The 17,747-nt window shown below is 33.3% G+C and overlaps 1 protein-coding gene across 2 annotated transcripts in view; it reads right to left on the bottom strand.

Moving 5' to 3' along the window:
• The window catches only part of Hbs1l (HBS1 like translational GTPase), an 89,026-nt gene that overhangs the window by 61,321 nt on the left and 9,958 nt on the right, over positions 1-17,747 (bottom strand). Inside the window, exons 3-5 of one of the 2 annotated variants that reach the window (XM_076858230.2) lie at positions 16,292-16,420; positions 11,352-11,546; positions 7,569-9,783 (exon numbers count right to left, since the gene is read on the bottom strand). In XM_076858230.2, coding sequence (XP_076714345.1) covers positions 8,324-9,783; positions 11,352-11,546; positions 16,292-16,420 — 1,784 coding nt within the window. In that variant the 3' untranslated portion in view covers positions 7,569-8,323. Of the gene's footprint in view, positions 1-7,568; positions 9,784-11,351; positions 11,547-16,291; positions 16,421-17,747 lie in introns of those variants that run through there. The other variant, XM_076858228.2, reaches the window with a different exon arrangement.

Genomic DNA, 17,747 nt, shown 5'->3' with positions numbered 1-17,747 from the left:
TATCAAAGGAAACATCAAAATCCAACAGAAGATGTACATACACAATTGTAACCTAATTTTATTAATAAATGAAATTATCTTAAGTAAAATAATAGAAATAAAATGAATCCATGAAAAGAGTAATCCACCGTGACAAACTCGAGATGTTTGAATGTTACAAGGCTAGATAAATAGTAGAAAATTTAAAATAATAATAATAATAACATTTAATTTAACATTTAAACATAAATGCCTTTAGCATTTATAGAGACAATATTCTTTTATTCCAAAAATGTCTTGACATCATCATAACCCCAATAAAAATTGTAGCTTGATTTTTTTTTTCAGTAACTTGACAAAGTAGGATGACAAATCCACCTTTTCATGTATAAGAAAAACATTGGCTACTTCTCACTCTCCAGACAACCCACATTTAATCTTGAATGTGCCTTTGTTTTCCTAAATAAACCTCTATCTATACTTCTGATTGGCATGTGCTAAAGTTCTTTTCCTTCCATATGCCAAGAACCCTGCTGGTTCTGAATGGAGTTACCTCTTCCCCTTCAGACTTTTCTTCAGAGAAATCTCTTCCCTGTGAAATCTCTTGATAGCCCTTACCAGGATCTTTGGAGGTACTGACTTGGTTACAACAATTCCATATTAAGTGGATGGCAAGACAAGAATTCCAACCCATCCAGGCAACTGAGAACAGTGTCTTATCTCCTTTAGATCAGTCAGGATAAGACTTCTGAATCCTGGCTAGGCAAGATCACTGCCCCTTGCAAGCCTTAAACAATCACAGAAGAAAGATCTCCCTCACAACCCCTTAAGATCAACCTATCAAAGTCTGGAAAAGAGGGATGACTTAGGAATTTGGGGATTTTTAAAAAAGGTGGGGAGAGATACCTAATCTCAAAGGAAGTGCCTACAAACCACTGAAATGCAAGATAAATGCCCATTAATTACTGAAATACAGTTGCAACTCTTAAGCAACCCAGCCCATACCCTTCGCCCACACCCTTGACCCATCCTTGTCTGCAAAAAGTAATGTGAGGACAATGTGCAATAGAGAAATTTGGTGCAAAATTGTGTAACTCTGCCCTGACTGCACCTCTAGACTAGCCCCTAGCAATCATTCTTTAAGAAATATTTACATCCCACACCAAGAGGTTGCTGCTTCTCACTCACCAGACAGCCTGCATTCTCCTCTCAATGTGCCTCTGCTTTCCTAAATAAATCTCTGTCTACACCTCTGAATTTAAAAAAAAAAAAAAAAGAGGAAAAGATGTGGGTGGGAGGAAAATGGACTTCTAGGTTTGCTCTTAATACTGGATCAAAGATACAAATATTAAAAAATTAACATCAAAGGTATAAGAAGAAATAATGATTTTATTTTTAAATTAACTTGTAGCAAAGAACTTTCAATCCAACTTTTTTTCCCTCTTGAATATGACTTTGCAACTTGTCTTATTTCTACATTTCCTAAAGATGGTAAAAAAGAATTCTCAAAAAAAAAACCCATAAGAAAAACAGATTGATAAAAATAAATGTATAAAGATTGAAAAATCTGTCTTATAAAAATATTTTCCATGCATAATAATTATAAAAACTAATTTCCTTAGTATAAAAATATGTACATGAGGACTGGGATTGTGGCTCAGTGACAGATCGCTCGTCTAGCACGTGTGAGGCCCTGGGTTCAATCTTCAGCACCACATAAAAATAAAATAAATACAATAAAGATTTTGTGTCCAGTTACAACTAAAAAATAAATATTAAAAAAATATGTTCATGAGATTATGTTTACAAATACACATAACACATACCCCCTAAAACTGATAAATGATAATCCAGGAAAAACAAAAAAATGAACAAAATTTAAGAGCGACAGTTCTGAGAAAAAAGACAAATAGCTTTAAATACATGATAATGCAGTGAGCCTCACTCAAGTAAAGAAATATTTTAAAAAATGAAAAAAAGTTTCTCAATTATCAGTTTAGCATAATACCCAAAGTCATAATACCTACCCCATCTGTGAGAATCTTAGAAATTCAATTTCTAGAAATGTACAATGTTCATTTTGGTATCATTAGTGATAGCAAATGGAAACACTTAAAATGTTCATCAACTCTGTTTATAAAAATGATGTTACCACCATATCATAGAATTCTATACAGCTTTTTAAAACAAATGAGACTGATCTATAAATGCTGGTACAGAGAGATTTGCAAAATGCTTTAAGTGGTACAAATGTGTTACAGTTTCCTGCTTGTGTAAAAGCGTAGATGTTCACTCACATATGTATAATATATAAGTAAAGTTCCTAGAAGAATACTGTATAAGAATTTATGCAAAATACACACACACACACACACACACACACACACACACACACACACATCAGATGATATAAATGGTGTGAGGAACAATTAAACAGGGTTACAAGAGAAACAGAGTAAATGTATGAGGGTGGGGTTACAATTCCACACAGGGTGATGATAAAAGGAGCCAGGGGTATGGGAGAGGGAGAAGGGAAACACTGTACAAGCAAGGGAACATCAGGAAGGTGGGCTAGGGTAGGTTTGGGTACAGGGACTGGAGGGGCAGGGGACAGCGTACACAGAAAGAAACCAATTAATAAAGGGGTTCCAGAAATAAAAGGATTTGGACAGGGAAACAGAAAATTATATCTACTTTTAGAAAAATTACTTGAACTGTACCATTTTATTTGTAAGTATTTTAAAAGAAAATAAACTGAAAAATTATAAAACCAGCTAGGTATTTCAGCAATTCTGCATTCTCATTCTCAGAGATTCCAAATTTGTGAATTTTCCTACTCACTAGAATGTATTTGAAACCCCAAAATTACTATTTATAACATTTTGGCAGTCATTTGCATACATGTGCAGAGCAATGAAGAATTTGAGTCACCAACATGCAAGTTCTCAAGTGAAAAAACAGATAACATTATGTCTTTTTGTTTTAGCTCTCATAAAGTAAACAAGTATACTTTCTATGGTCTATTTATTACTATGTTTTTCTATTTCTGTGGAGTTTTTTTGTTGTTGGTAATTTTGCTATTTCAAATGGTTTGCAAGTGTAGTGCTTAAGTGCAGTCTAGTGTATCTAGGTACAAGAAGGCTATAATGTGCCTTATGCATAAAGAATGTGTTAGATTAGGCCTAAATTATGTGCTATACACCAGGATTTCCAAGTTAATGAACCAGTGATATGTAATAATATATAAGGTGTATTTAAATAGACACACATAGAAAACAAGGTTATATAGTGAGTGATTCATAGAAGTGTGATCAGAGGCTCACAGGAACCTAACCCTGTATTTCCCAGAGGAGCAGTGTTATATTTCTTAATTCTGCAGATGCAGTGACTGCCCCAAATAACAAGAATCAACATTTATGCATATATATGTGCACACACAAATATTTACTTCTTTCTAAGACAGAAATAAAAAAAATGGTAATTGATTTTGAGTAGTAGGCAAAGTAAGAGGAATTGAGAATAATGCTATACTTTTGGTTTGGGCAACTACTAAGATGATGGTGTCACTTATAACAAAGATAGGAAAAAAAGGAAGAGATGGCAATTTGGATGAGTAAGACAAAGATGTATGGTTTAGATATGGCGTGCCCCAAAAGCTCACATGTGAGACAATGCAAGGTTTGGAGGAGAAATGATCAGTTTATAGCCTTAACCCATCAGTGAATTAATCCCTGATGGGATTAAGTGAGTGGTAGCTAGAGGAAGGTGGGTGTGGCTGGAGGATTGGTTCATTGGGGGCTTAACTATGGGGTATATATTTTGTATGTCATGAGTGGAGACTCTCTCTCTGCTTCCTGATGATGTGAGCTGCCTCTCTCTGCTACACACTCGGCCATGATGTTCAGCCTCACCTTCAGCCCGGAGGAATGGAACCAGCAGCCTTCTATAGAATAAGACCTCTGAAACCATGAGACCTCAAACAAACTTTTCCTCCTTACAGTTGTTCTGGTTAGGTCCTTTAGTCACAGCAGCAAAAAAGCTGACTAATACAGATGTCTGCTTTGATGAGTATAATAAGCCACACCGTGCTATATGTAATTTGTGTTTACATGTCAATACTCAACCTCCCATTCAGAATAAGAATCTGTTAATAATGGTATATCTCCTGCATCTAAAATGGTCTCTTTTAAGTCATGCAATGCAAATCAGGCATGACAGCATCAGAAATATACTCTTATCATTTCTTTTACCTTTCACTATCACTTCTGCAATAACATGATCAATATTTGCCATAACCTATACAGTAATTAACAATATTTCCGAGCACATACATATATATTTTATACACACACACACACACACGAAACAATTTACCCCATGAAAAGCAAAATTATAAATACATATCTTAGAAGAAATTCCTCACAATCCAATGAATTTTTTTTAAAGTTTGTTTACAGAAACATAAAGCAATACCTTCTGCATAAAGTATCAAAATATCATTCTGAAATCAAATTTATATAGGAAATTCTAAAAGATAAATTGTTATGCTTTCACATTTGATTTAAGAAAACCTCAGATTATAATTTCTTTCAATTCATTACTTTTCTTTCAATGTAGCTCTTCTAAAACTGTATATATATGCTTAAAATGTGACAAATCCTTTACAATCTTAAAATTAAAATTCTACATAAATTGAGCCTTAAATAGTAAACATATGTATACAGATAGAAGAAAACTAGTGTAAAAATTCATATCAATCCCTCCCTGTCTAGTCAACATTTTTTATATACATTCCATTATTTAGATAATAGAAAACAATTTCTAAGATACCATAAAATTGATTTTATAACCAAATATATACTTTTGAGTACATGAAACATAAAGCTTGCTGATACACAGTTCTTCTCAATATATAATAATCTCAATATTTACTTAAGGTCAGTTTAAAAGTAAATAATCATATAAGAATTCATTATTTTTCTCTTAAGTGTGTTTATCTTAAGTGTTTCCTTTTACATTCAAAGAAAAGCATCTTGTTAGTTTTATCCTTGGTATGACAATTAGTTTCATGACCTTTCACTGAGTGCTAAAATTTAAATATAAAACACTGCAAATACTACTATTTCTATGAGAAGAAAAAGGTAGAAAAAATGCTTAAGAAAGGAAAATTCAAAGCTAAAGGGAAGAAAATAGGTAAGAATGTCAGCAAGATAGAAAGGTTAAAATAAAGAGAAATTAGTGTTCAGAATTGAAATGAAACTCCAGTTCTTGGCAACTAATTTTAAGAACTACAACCAAAGAGTCAACTAAAGACTTTAGAAAGCAAAAGGACAAAACATTCATGAACAACATTAGATCTTTTAAAAAACAAAAAAATGAAGAGCAAAACAAATAATTTTTTATTAGAATTATTTCTATTCCTAAAATATTAATGCACTTTATAATACAAATAAAAAAGTTTTATACCTCAAAGTTGGTATTTGAACTGGAAAATAAAGTAAACCTAAAACATTCAGCATACCTGAGCTACCAAGACAGCAGTCAGTCAGTGAACAGCAGCTGATGCAGAATATGCACTTAAAACAAACAGTCATTGTCACAGCTCCATGATGGAGCTACCTCCTGTCTTTTTACCAAGGAGTCTTCTTAGTTCTACGCTTTGAATCTCACAGGCTGTGACATTCCCTTGGTCTACATGGCAAATGCTTGTCAGGTACATGTCTGATAGACCAATAGCCAAGACAAGCAAATTAGGAAGATTGAAGACTTATTTAAAATACTCTTTTGCATTCCCTTATCACTCCATAATACAGAATTTTTCCCACCCCAAAAAATAATCTTATAAGCAGTAGTTCAATTAATTAGCCAACAAAAGGGTTCTGCTCCATGACCTAAAGTACTATACTTCCATTTGAATGTTAGTTTGTTATGAAGACAGTAAAACAATACCACTATTCAACTTCAGTGAGGATTAAAAATATATTTGCAAATTCACGGGCAAAGTGAAGCACTTGTGGAGGATTTAATCTCTTAGGAATTATCATCAGTTACAACTTCAGAATATATTCACTTCTAGAGACTTCCTATACATAAATCTAAATTAGAGTTGTACCCTAATAGTTCAAAGTTACTAAATTGTTTAATCAAGGTTCAAGACTGGAAAAATGAACCCAGCAGTTGAGGGTAACACAAATTTTAAAACTGATCCTAAAACATATTTTGTATCTAATTCAACTCAAGTTGCTTTGCCATTGAGCACCTGCCTGTGATCCTCCTGTCTCAGCCTCCCAAGTAGCTGGAATTACAGTGATGCACCACTGTGTCTAAACAGCTTGTGATTTTTATGACATCCTAAGCATCTGCATTAGGTAAACTGAAATAAGAAATTAAAAATAAAACTTGAGGCTGAAGATGTAGCTGGTGTACAGCTTCCTTGCCATGTGTGAAGGCCCTAGATTCAAGCCTCAGTATCACTTTAAAAAAAAAAAAAAAAAAAACCCTGAAGACATTACAAGACATCAAAAAGCATTTTGTGAAGAACAATAAAAACATAATGCCATCTTAACTTTTCCCACCAAAAATACTGGAAAGTCATTCTGAAAATAAACAAGAATATAAAATGTTATTAGATGTGCTGTCAAATAGTTCCCAGAGGAGCATCTTTCTTTACTGGAAAAAAAGACAGCTATTTTGTTTTCATTAAGAAATAATATTTTGCCAGGCACGGTGACACATGCCTGTAATCCCAACAACTCAGGAGGCCAAGACAGGATGATCATGAGTTCAAAGCCAGCCTCAGCAATGGCAAGGCACTAAGCAACTCAATGAGACTTTGTCTCTAAATAAAATATAAAATAGGGCTGGGGATGTGGCTCTGTGGTCGAGTGCCCCTGAGTTAAATCCCTAGTATCCAAAAAAAGAAAAAAAGAAATAACATTTTAGCTAGATGCAGTGGTACATGCCAATAATCCCTGCAATCAGGAAGGTTAAGGCAGGAGGATCACAAGTTCAAAGTCTCAGCAACTAGAGGCCCTAATTCAAAATACAAAATAAAAATGCTAAGGATGTTCAATCCCAGTACTGGGAGTGGGGGTTTAATATTAAAACATTGAGATATTACTGAAATGTTTTTCAAGAAACACTAAAAATATCTTCATCATTTTATACAAAAGACCATAATTCCTAAATAAGCTATTCTCCTTGGTATTCCTGATGTTAAGTTGCTCAGATATTTTGTCATTAGTGATTCCATTCTACTGATTTATTTCTCTAAGGTGTGGTTCTTGAATATAAGCAGACATTCAGAATCACCTGGGAAATCATCTTGGAAACATACATTCCCAAGTACCATCCCTCAAAGATTGATTCAGTAGGTCTGGAGGGAAACCACAATACCTGTTTTGAAAAAATTCCCCCATTGATTCTGACTACTAGTTGAGGACGACTGCTGGTAAGGGATGAATTGCAAACTTATTTTTCTAACTAAAAGAGCTCTTATTTGATCTGCCATTACTGAAACTTTCACTGCAGTGTATACAAGTGTCAGTAACTCCATGTTTCATTTTTTATTACAAAGCGAAAGTTTAGGAGATCTGGTAAAACCATCTATTCAAAGAACATGCAACCATTCTTGAAAACACTTTCTATGTATTTATTTTAAAGTATACATTAGAACAAATGGTCTTGAAAATGTATAAAAATAATTTATGCATTAATTCATCTTCAATATTTACATGGTCCCTTAAAAGATTTTCATTTTATTATCATCAAAAATGTATTTCAACTGCATCCTATAGTACTCTCAAAAGTCAGGAATTTTAAGATTTTCTAATAGAAATGTTTCTAATATTCACATTCAGTAAAATAATGAAACTGGGAATGATACCAATAATATTTTAAAATGTAATTATGTCTCAGCTACTCTATGCCATATCATAAGAATAATCTTCACACTGTAATAATACCAAATGGTGGCATTTTTGTTTAAGAAAAAAGCACAAAAATAGTTTATAGAAGAAAATATCCCATCGTAAAAACTTATAAAGTTGAACACCAAATAAAAATATCTGAGGTTCAATTTCACAATATCAAGTTTCCATATCCATTTTGTAAACATATACTCGTTATCAACTCAAATAAAGCCAGTTATCACTACAAGAAGATAGAGTAAAAAAAATTTTTCAGTGCAAAAATACATATCAACTTAAGTTGTTATCAACTGACATAAGATAATTTTAATAAAAGTCACAATTTGAATCCCATAATATAAGTTGATCCTACAAAGACATTAAATTAATTTCAAATAAAAAGTTCTACAGCAGTAACCCAAATTTTCCTTTTGCTACTATTCTCTAGTAAATGCTTTCTTTTGATTAGCTTTTACAATGTCATCAGGAGATGCTGATTTGAAGTCAAATGGTGTTATTGCTACAAGAGGGCTTATTTCTTTGTCCTTTACATCTTGAACTTGTCTACTATAAAGAAAAGTCTTATAGAGGTCAAGGGTGCGCCGCTTGCATCTTTTCAGTGGATAACGAAGACACAGTGTTGAAGCAAAAGCTGAAGGTCTAGCAGCAAGGGCCTTGGTCCAAGAGAGAGAAAAAGGTGGTTTCCTAGTCAGAGAGCCTTTATTGTTTTTCTTATTATCTTTAGCAGAATTGGAATTCTTCCCTAATTTTGAACTAAGAACTTCAGTTCCTGGTGTTGGAGCAATTGATGGATCAACTATAGGCTTTGAAACAAAATCTGGAGCTTTTATCAGGACACTAAGATCAATATTTGAATCTATTCCAGGAGACCTCGTTTCGGATAAACTGAGCTCAAAAGAATTTTTCTTAATCTGAGAATTGTCTACCTCAATTGTTTCTGCAATCAAATCAGAAAGTGACAAATTCTCAAGGTCTCTTGTGGGAGAAGCTTTACGAAATGCCAAAGATGACAGAGATCCTGTTAATTCTGATATTCCAGAAGAAGACTGACAGTGATTTGCTAGCTGTGACAGGGGAAAGGATCCCAAACTTAGATCTGTAAAACTGGCAGATGACTGGTTACAAAGATTAGATAAAGTAAAGCATTGGCTTGGATGGTTTTCTTTGTGTTCCTGAAACAGTTCAGCTAGGGATGGACTTTTACATTGGGAAAACTGCAAACTGTCATTTTTTAAAATGCAATTCTTGGCACTCTGTTCAACCAAAGAAACATTTCCAACTTCAGTCTTTTTACTAGGATTTAGATTATCATCAGTCATATTTTCCAATGAGCTACTTAAGTGCAAAGGATTATTTAAACTTCCCAAGCTGTTTTGTACTGGAATGTTTTGGAAATCAGATAATGAACTGTTTTGAATAAATAAAGAATTATTATCTGTTGTGCTCTCTATCATTAAGGTCTTTAAGTCTGGTATTCCTTTGAAAGCAAAATCATCTTTGGAAACACATTCAGATGCATGAGGTCTTAACAAATCAGCATCTAGATTCTCTGAAAGCAGCCTTTTCAAATCATTTGAGGATGATGATCTGCCTTCTGGCTGACATTGATAAGAATCTCTTGGCATATCATGAATTAGGTCAGCTAATGAAACCTCTTTTGTTAACTTACATGATTCTAACTTCTTTTCACTTTTAGGTCTGTCAAGTTTCTTTTTCCTATGAAGTAAATAGTGACTTGGTACAACCAAAGAATTATGTGATCCATGTTTTGCTACTGAATCAAAGGGTTTGTTACTGCAATCCAAATGATTTTGTGACTGAGAATAAGAACTTTGAACATTATCAGTTGAAACTTCAGAAGAAGAAAATAAGACTCCTTACCTTACAAGAGCCATTAATTTTCAGATGAACAGGTTGACATATGCAGAAGACAGCCACAGCAACCAAAAGGAAATATGAAAATGAGGCATTTAATTACTAAATGTTTCTTTTGATTATAACATGAATAAAGCAATAGTTGATCATTATTTAACATTAAGTGAACATGCTAAAAAATAATAAAGAATATTACCTGCTTTTAATAATCTAAAGTAACCTTCATACTTAGTTCATGATATTTACAAATGTAAGATGTAAGTACCAAGTCAATGTTCCAATTGTCATAAATTTAATAAAATGAGGTTTTACCATAACTAAATAGTTATAATTGTCTCAAAATCAAAACTTTTTCAAATAGTGGTATTTTAATGCATTAAAAACAACACAGCTTAAATTTTTAAAAAATTTTAAAATCAATTTTAAAAAAACCTTAAAAATTTAATTAATTAGTTAATTAATTAAAACACACACACACACACACACACACACAGCTAAAAAACATAGCTCCCTGGTACAGCAGTTGCCTAGCATGAATAAGGCCCTGAGTTTCATCCCCAGCAACACACACACCATACATACACATAAAACAGGCAAACAAGTAATTCCCTATAATATCTACTGTGATCTGGGCTACACTATAAATACAGATAATGTATTACTGATTCATTCCCACACTGGTCAGCTAAAAGTATATATTTACATCCCTTCCCCACAAAAAACACTTCTTATTTCATGGTAACAGATTATATGCCACTATGTTGTAGTAAAATTCTAGCCCACAGATTATAAGAAATATCAAATCAGTTAGTAAATCACCTAGCAGATATCATATTGATTAATATAATGGTACCTCAGTTCCCTTCTTATATCCATTAAATTCCAATTTAAACTCAAATCCTACAAATTTAAAATTAAAAATCTTGGCATGAAATGGAATAGTAGTATAGCTCTAGTGGTTATAGAATTTAATATTTAAATAAAATGAAATTATATATGCTATAACATGCTATAAGCATCAAGGGTTTTTTAAACATTAAATGGCTAGGTATTAATTTTTATTTTCTATCTCACTAGATTTAAAGAAAATTAAAAAGTTCTCTAAAACCCAACAAGAAAAAAAAGGCTCATCTGATTTTATTTCCTAGATGCTCTGTTATGCAAACAAGTAGTGAATTAAGGGGTGGGGGGGGGAGCCATCATGGTGGCATAAGCAACTTAGGAGCAACTTAGGAGGCTGAGGCAGGAGGATCAAAAGTTCAAAGTCGACAATTTAGAGAGGCCCTGGGCAACTTAGCAAGATCCTGCCTCAAAATAAAAAATAAAAAACGGGCTGGATGTGTGGACCAGTGGTTACACACCGCTGGGTTCAATCCTTGGTACCAAACAAACAAAAAACAGGCTGTAACAGAGAAGGGAACATAGTTGGAAAATTCACAACAGAAAATCAATTGATAATAATCAAGAGTTAACTGTAACATGCAATATTTTAACAACGTGAGCAAATTAAAGACCCTCTAAAACCATTAATTACATAAAACAACAAAAAGGGAACATATAAAGGCATACCTTTTACTGTCTTTCCTGTAGATACTGCTCTCTCGCTCTTTCCCTTCAAATTCTGCATGTTATCTTGTTCCAGAACCACTGACAAAGCCTTCTGCACATCAAACTTGTTCTTCAGAATTGCTTCAATCAGTACTTCATCCGGCACAGCATCTCCAAGTACCTCTCTCATGTGATCAAGGCACGAATAAAGACGAGCTGGGACAGACAACAAAGATTAAAAGCTATACTAAACAGCGCCAAAGAACCCCAATCTTCAAAACTGATAAAAAGGACTTGAGACTATACTAGGATATTCACCTCTCCTTTTTCTTTAGCAAAAATTATTTAAAATGATCATATTTTTCTACAATATACCTTTCTTCCTTTATTACCAGAGGAACAATTTTATTAAGTCATTATACTAAATGTTCCTGAATAATACTATTTGAAAAACATATAAATTGTATACAATAAAATCTATTTTTATCTCATGGTGATGATAAAATGTCTCTCCCATAATACTGACTAATGCTTGAAAAAAATGTAACTGGTACACACTAATATCTATTTTCAGAAAGCAATGATGGTATCTATACTAACCATTTTTCAAATGTGTGGAAATAGAGGGTCAATGTACACTATTCCTAACTACGCTGATAACTAGATATATTTCTTACATTTTACAAATTACTACTTTTAAGTTTTCTTTTAAGCTAATTCAGTTTTCCCCAGCCAACTCAAGTCATCCTCAAATGACTCTTAAAAAACAAGCAAAATGCATAACAAGGAAGTCTAATAGAATAAGAGAAACATAAATATTTAATTCTAAAATAAAAAATTTAAGAACTGGGAATGTCAATTGTTGGTAGGGTGCTTTCCAAATAGCATGAATGAGGCCCTAGTTTGGTCCCTAGCACCACATACACAAAAAAATTCATACCTGGAGTTGTCCAAACTATTTAAGGATTTTATTTTTTATGATTATGTCATTATAAAAAGTAATTATTAACAATTTCATGAAGTAAAATAGGACCTGGTACCTAAGGGCCAGTGAATAAAAATGAATGAATATACTCATTTATATTTTTATTCCACTTGGCAATTTTCACAATTCAGACCCATGCACACCTTCTGTAATACAATAACTCTATGAGTTAGTTGTATGGGGCAAATTCTAAGTTACAAAAATTATAAAGATTGAAAATCACAGCATTATGAAGTTAGCAATAATCGAAAAGAACTGAGGCTTTTGGATTTTGTTATGGTTTGGATGTGGAATGTACCCACATGTGTTAATGACTTGGTCCCCAATGTAGCTATGTCCAGAGAGGTAGAGCTTTCGGGAAGTGATTTTATCATGAGGGTTCTGACCTCATCAGTGGATTAATCATATCATCCACTAATATCTGACTGACTACTAAGAGATGGTAGAAAGTATAGGCAGGTGGGGCACAATGGCAGGAATAGGGGATGGGGGCATGCTCTTGGGGACAGTATCTTGTCCTTTGCTTCTGGCCTCTGGCTGCCTCCCTACCACCCCGTTTCCTGGCTGCCATGAGCTGGGCACTTTCCACCACCATGCCTTTCTGCCACAATATCTCTACCTTAGAGCAAGCAGACCATGAACTGAAAACTCTGAAACCATGAGCTAAAATATATATTTCTTCCTTTATATTGCTATTATCAAGTTGTTTGGGTCATAGCCTTGAAAAGTTCACTAAGACAGACTTCCTACTCCACCAATCATTTCACAGAATTCAATTATGTTTCATTTTATATGCTTACATGCTAAACAAAGAATCTGCTAGCAATACTGTACTTGTTTCAAGAAAAAAAAAAGGGTATTTGGTATTTTGCTCCATGTCTCAATTATTGAAAGTAAATATTTCACGTAACTGGGCAATTCTGACTTGCTTAGTCCAAGATTTATTTTAAAGGGCAAGTGAGCAATGTTGGGAAAATAACACCAATTTGATAAATATATGACTTATTGAAACTGGAACAGAATACATGGCCTAGTGAACATCAGAACCTCTTCTCTCTTTAGAACTATTTTCTACACAAAAGAGACAGTTAAAAGTTGAGGTTAAAGAATTAGTTGGCTTAGCTGGTGCAACCTCAGACAAGTTCTTTCCTGAGAATCATTTTTCTCCCCTGTAAAAAGAAGGACAATAGCTTTCCTACAATGTTTCTGTGATGATTAAATATGTTAATAACTGAACAACACTTAGAACAGTCCTGGAGAGCATTTAGTAAAAGTGAGCCATAATCATTATTACTGTTATCATGCAATTACTTATATATAAAGTTGGAAGTTTAACTTTCCTTCTAAAACATGATTTTGAATTTCACTACTCCTTAATCTTTGTTCACAGAGGCATACGTAGCAGATGAAAGGATGAGACTTATACTCTATTCCTGTCTTCTTCTGTCTTCTCATCCCACAATGGGAACTGTAACACCTTTTTTCAAAAATACTATAGAAGAGAAGATGGGAGGGGGGAGGGGGGATAGTAGAGGATAGGAAAGGTAGCAGAATACAACAGTTACTATTATGGCATTATGTAAAAATGTGGATGTGTAACCGATGTGATTCTGCAATCTTTGTAATGTTTTGAATAACCAATAAAAAAAAAATACTATAGAAGCCAAGGGTGGTGGCACACATCCATAATGCCAGCTACTAGGAAGGATGAGACAGAGGGATCAAAAGCTCAAAGCCTGCCTTGGCAAACTAGAAAGACTCTATTTCAAAATTTTAAAAGGCAGGTGGGGAGGGCTAGGAATGTAGCCCATTGGTAAAACACCCCTAGGTTCAATCCCCAGTAATGCAAAAACAAATAAATAAAAACACTACTGAAGTGTTCACATAATAGCTTCTCTACCAACTTTTACTCAGATAGGAACATACCTCAACATCATAAAGGCTATCTATGCTAAACTCCAGGCCAACATCATTCTAAATGGAGAAAAATTGAAGGTATCCCTGTAAAAACTGAATAAGACAGGGATGCCCTCTTTCACCACTTTTATTTAACATAGTTCTTGAAACACTGGCCAGAGTAATTAGACAGAAGAAAAGAAATTAAAGGGATACATATAGGAAAAGAAGAACTCAAACTGGCACTATTTGCTGATGATATGATTCTATACCTAAAAGACCCTAAAAGTTCCACCAGAAAAATTCTAGAACTAGTAAATGAATTCAGCAAAGTAGCAGAATATAAAATCCACACCCATAAATCAAAGGCATTTCTGTATTTCAGTGCAAATCCACAGAAAGGGAAACAAAGAAAACCACCCCATTTTCAATAGCCTCAAAAAAATAAAATAAAATACTTGGGGGGGCTGGGTTGTGGCTCAGTGGTAGAGCGCTCACCTGGCACATGCAAGGCCCTGGGTTCAATCCTCAGCACCACATAAATAAAATAAAGATATTGTGCCCAACTACAACTAAAAAATAAATATTTAAAAAAATAAAATACTTGAGAATCAACTTAATGAAAGAGGTGAAAGATCTATATAATGATAATGATAATTACAGAACCCTAAAGAAAAAAATCAAAGAAGACCTTAGAAGATGGAAAGATCTACCTTGCTCTTGGATAGGCAGAATTAATATTATCAAAATGACCATACTTCCAAAAGTACTATACAGATTTAATGCAATCCCAAAATGATATTCCTCATAGAAACAGAAAAAGCAATCATGAAATTCATCTGGAAAAATAAGAGACCCAGAATAGCTGAAGCAATCTTAGCAGGCAGAGTGAAGCAGGTGGCATCACTATACCAGACCTCAAACTATACTACAGAATAATAGTAACAAAGACAGCATAGTATTGGCACCAAAACAGTCTGGTAGACCAATGGTACAGAATAGAGGACACAGAGACTAACCCTCAAATGTATTTCCAGAGTTGATAAAGAATTTTTTTTTTATTTCTTCTGCCTCATTTGTCTTTCTGCTTTCTATTTTTTATATGTATTTATGTATTCTTTCCATTTTTTCTTGATTTGTTTAGCAGCTGGTATAATTTTGTTCACTTATTTAAAGATCAGCTCACAGATTTCTCATTCATTATAAATATTTACAGGAAAAAGTCATACTGCAAAAAAAGAGCAAGTCAGCTTATCCCTGCTTACTGTTAACAGATACATAGTGATATATCTAATCATTTCAGTTCTACTATCAATCTGTGCTTAAATAATGTTTGAAGCAACATCATGTTTCAAATTTACAAGATAAAATATAAGTACCTTTGTTAAAATATTTAAAGGAGTTGAAAATAAGAAAGCTCAACCAATGTTACTTCCATTGAACTTACAGGTTCCATCCTGAAGTGTAATTTAAACAAATGTGAACCATCAGGACACTTGCATAGCTGATATTTTGGCCTTTAGCTTGTTTTTTTTTTTTTTTAAAGCCTTTTGGTATTTAAAAATCTTCGCAAATAAGAAAGTTTCTATCCTCTAATCATAAACCCCCCATAAAGCTTATGAAACAATACATATTCTTAAAAATGTTCTTATAACAAATCACTGGAGCTTTTTCTCTCTTTTTTTTTTGCAATATCTTTATTTTTTTGTTGTTGTTTATTCATTTTTATGTGGTGCTGAGGATTGAACCTAGTGCCTCACATGTGTGAGGCAAGCGCTCTGCCACTGAGCCACAACCCCAGCTTTTTCTTAAGGAAAAGAAAGATGAAAGAATGAGAAAATTAGATAAAAAATTCCTGCTACTGAACAGTAGCCATACAATCAAATTTTCAATCACATAGTTAAATATTCTACTCAAAATATGCTTAATGTAAATTTTCCTTGAAGATATGAGATATTCTTGTATCATTATTGTCCTGTCACTATTATGAATAATCACATTAAAATTAAAATTCTAATATATTTCATTATTAATTATTTTTAGGCAATAAATATAGACAACACTTTTTTTTTTACTATACCTTGATCAATTTCACTTAGCTGATGGTTCAAAAGAGAATTGGGAGAATCTTTCAGGTCTTCATAATCATACTCTTCTACAGGCTCAACAACTGAAGGCTTGTCACGTCGTGAGTAAATAAATTGAGCAGCTAGAATGTAAAGTAATTGAAGAATGCTGTGGTATTGACATTTTTCATTAACTCTTTATTTTAACAAAAGTTCTAAAAAAACTTATTTGCTCAGTTATAAAATACAAAAGACTTATTGTATAATTAAGAAAATTAGCAATAGTTTTCAACTCCCAAGAATTACTAATTTGTCCAAATACAAACACGACCAAAAATATGTCCTAATTTTTTGAACAATGTATACTTTCAATCACTCACTCACACTGTAAATATTCATTCAATCATTCACTTATACTGTAAAAAACCTTCAACTTTCAGACATCAGGCTGTGCTCTTCTACAATACAAGCAGCGTCATCACTAGTGAGTGATATTATGAGGTATTACATATTGCATTAAAAGGAGGAAAGACACTCTATCACAGTGCCGATATATCCTTGAATGCTATTACTGAACTAATAGCAAAAGGAAAAATCATCACACACACCCCCAAAATACTAACACTTCTACTATCTTAACTAGATGGTCCATTGAAATCAGTCCCAAAGATTGTTCAATTACAAGAGAATAAAATTAACCAATGTTATAAAGGACAAAAATATAAATACAAAATCCAAAAGGCAAGGTATTATTAGAGTTTTGCATTATAGCTTTCTTTAATAACATGTACCATATTAAATCCCTCACATAAAATGCCTACATTTGACTTTTGTACCTGTTTTCAGAAAGACATTACTTATAAAAGGGAAATTATATGTCAAAATTTACAAATAATACACAGAACATAAACCTATGGCCCAAGCTGAATATTAAGATAAACACCTGTAATCCCAGTTAACTCAGGAGGCTGAGGCAGGAGGATCACAAGTTAGAGGCCAGCCTCAGCAACTTAGAAAGACATTGTCTCAAAATAAAAAATAAAAATGGCTGGCAATGTAGATCAGCAGTAAAGCATCACTGGGTTCAATTCCAAGTACAAAAAAAAAAAAAAAAAAAAACACCCTATGGCTTATGTGTAACACCTATACTGAGAAGGCCATTGCATAGATGCTCTCAATTCAGAGTATAAACTGATGGCTTTATTATAACAGGAAAGGCAAAGAAGAAAAATGTAATAACATTTTAAAATCTAAAAGAATAATATAGATAGGAAAATACTGCAGAGGATTAGTAAGTGAAGAATGAAGCAGCTGGGTTTTTTGTTTTGCTTTGGTTTTTGTTTGTTTTCTGGTTTTGGTACAGGGGTTTGAACTCAGGGACACTCAACCACTAACCACACCCCCAGCCCTATTTTGTATTTTATTTATTTAGAGACAGGGTCTCAGTGAGTTGCTTAGCATCTCACCATT

The sequence above is a fragment of the Callospermophilus lateralis genome, chromosome 6, assembly GCF_048772815.1.
Source record: "Callospermophilus lateralis isolate mCalLat2 chromosome 6, mCalLat2.hap1, whole genome shotgun sequence".
Taxonomy (NCBI): Eukaryota; Metazoa; Chordata; class Mammalia; order Rodentia; family Sciuridae; genus Callospermophilus; species Callospermophilus lateralis.
The sequence above is the reverse complement of the archived record's forward strand: the minus strand, read 5'-3'. Positions and strand labels throughout refer to the sequence as shown.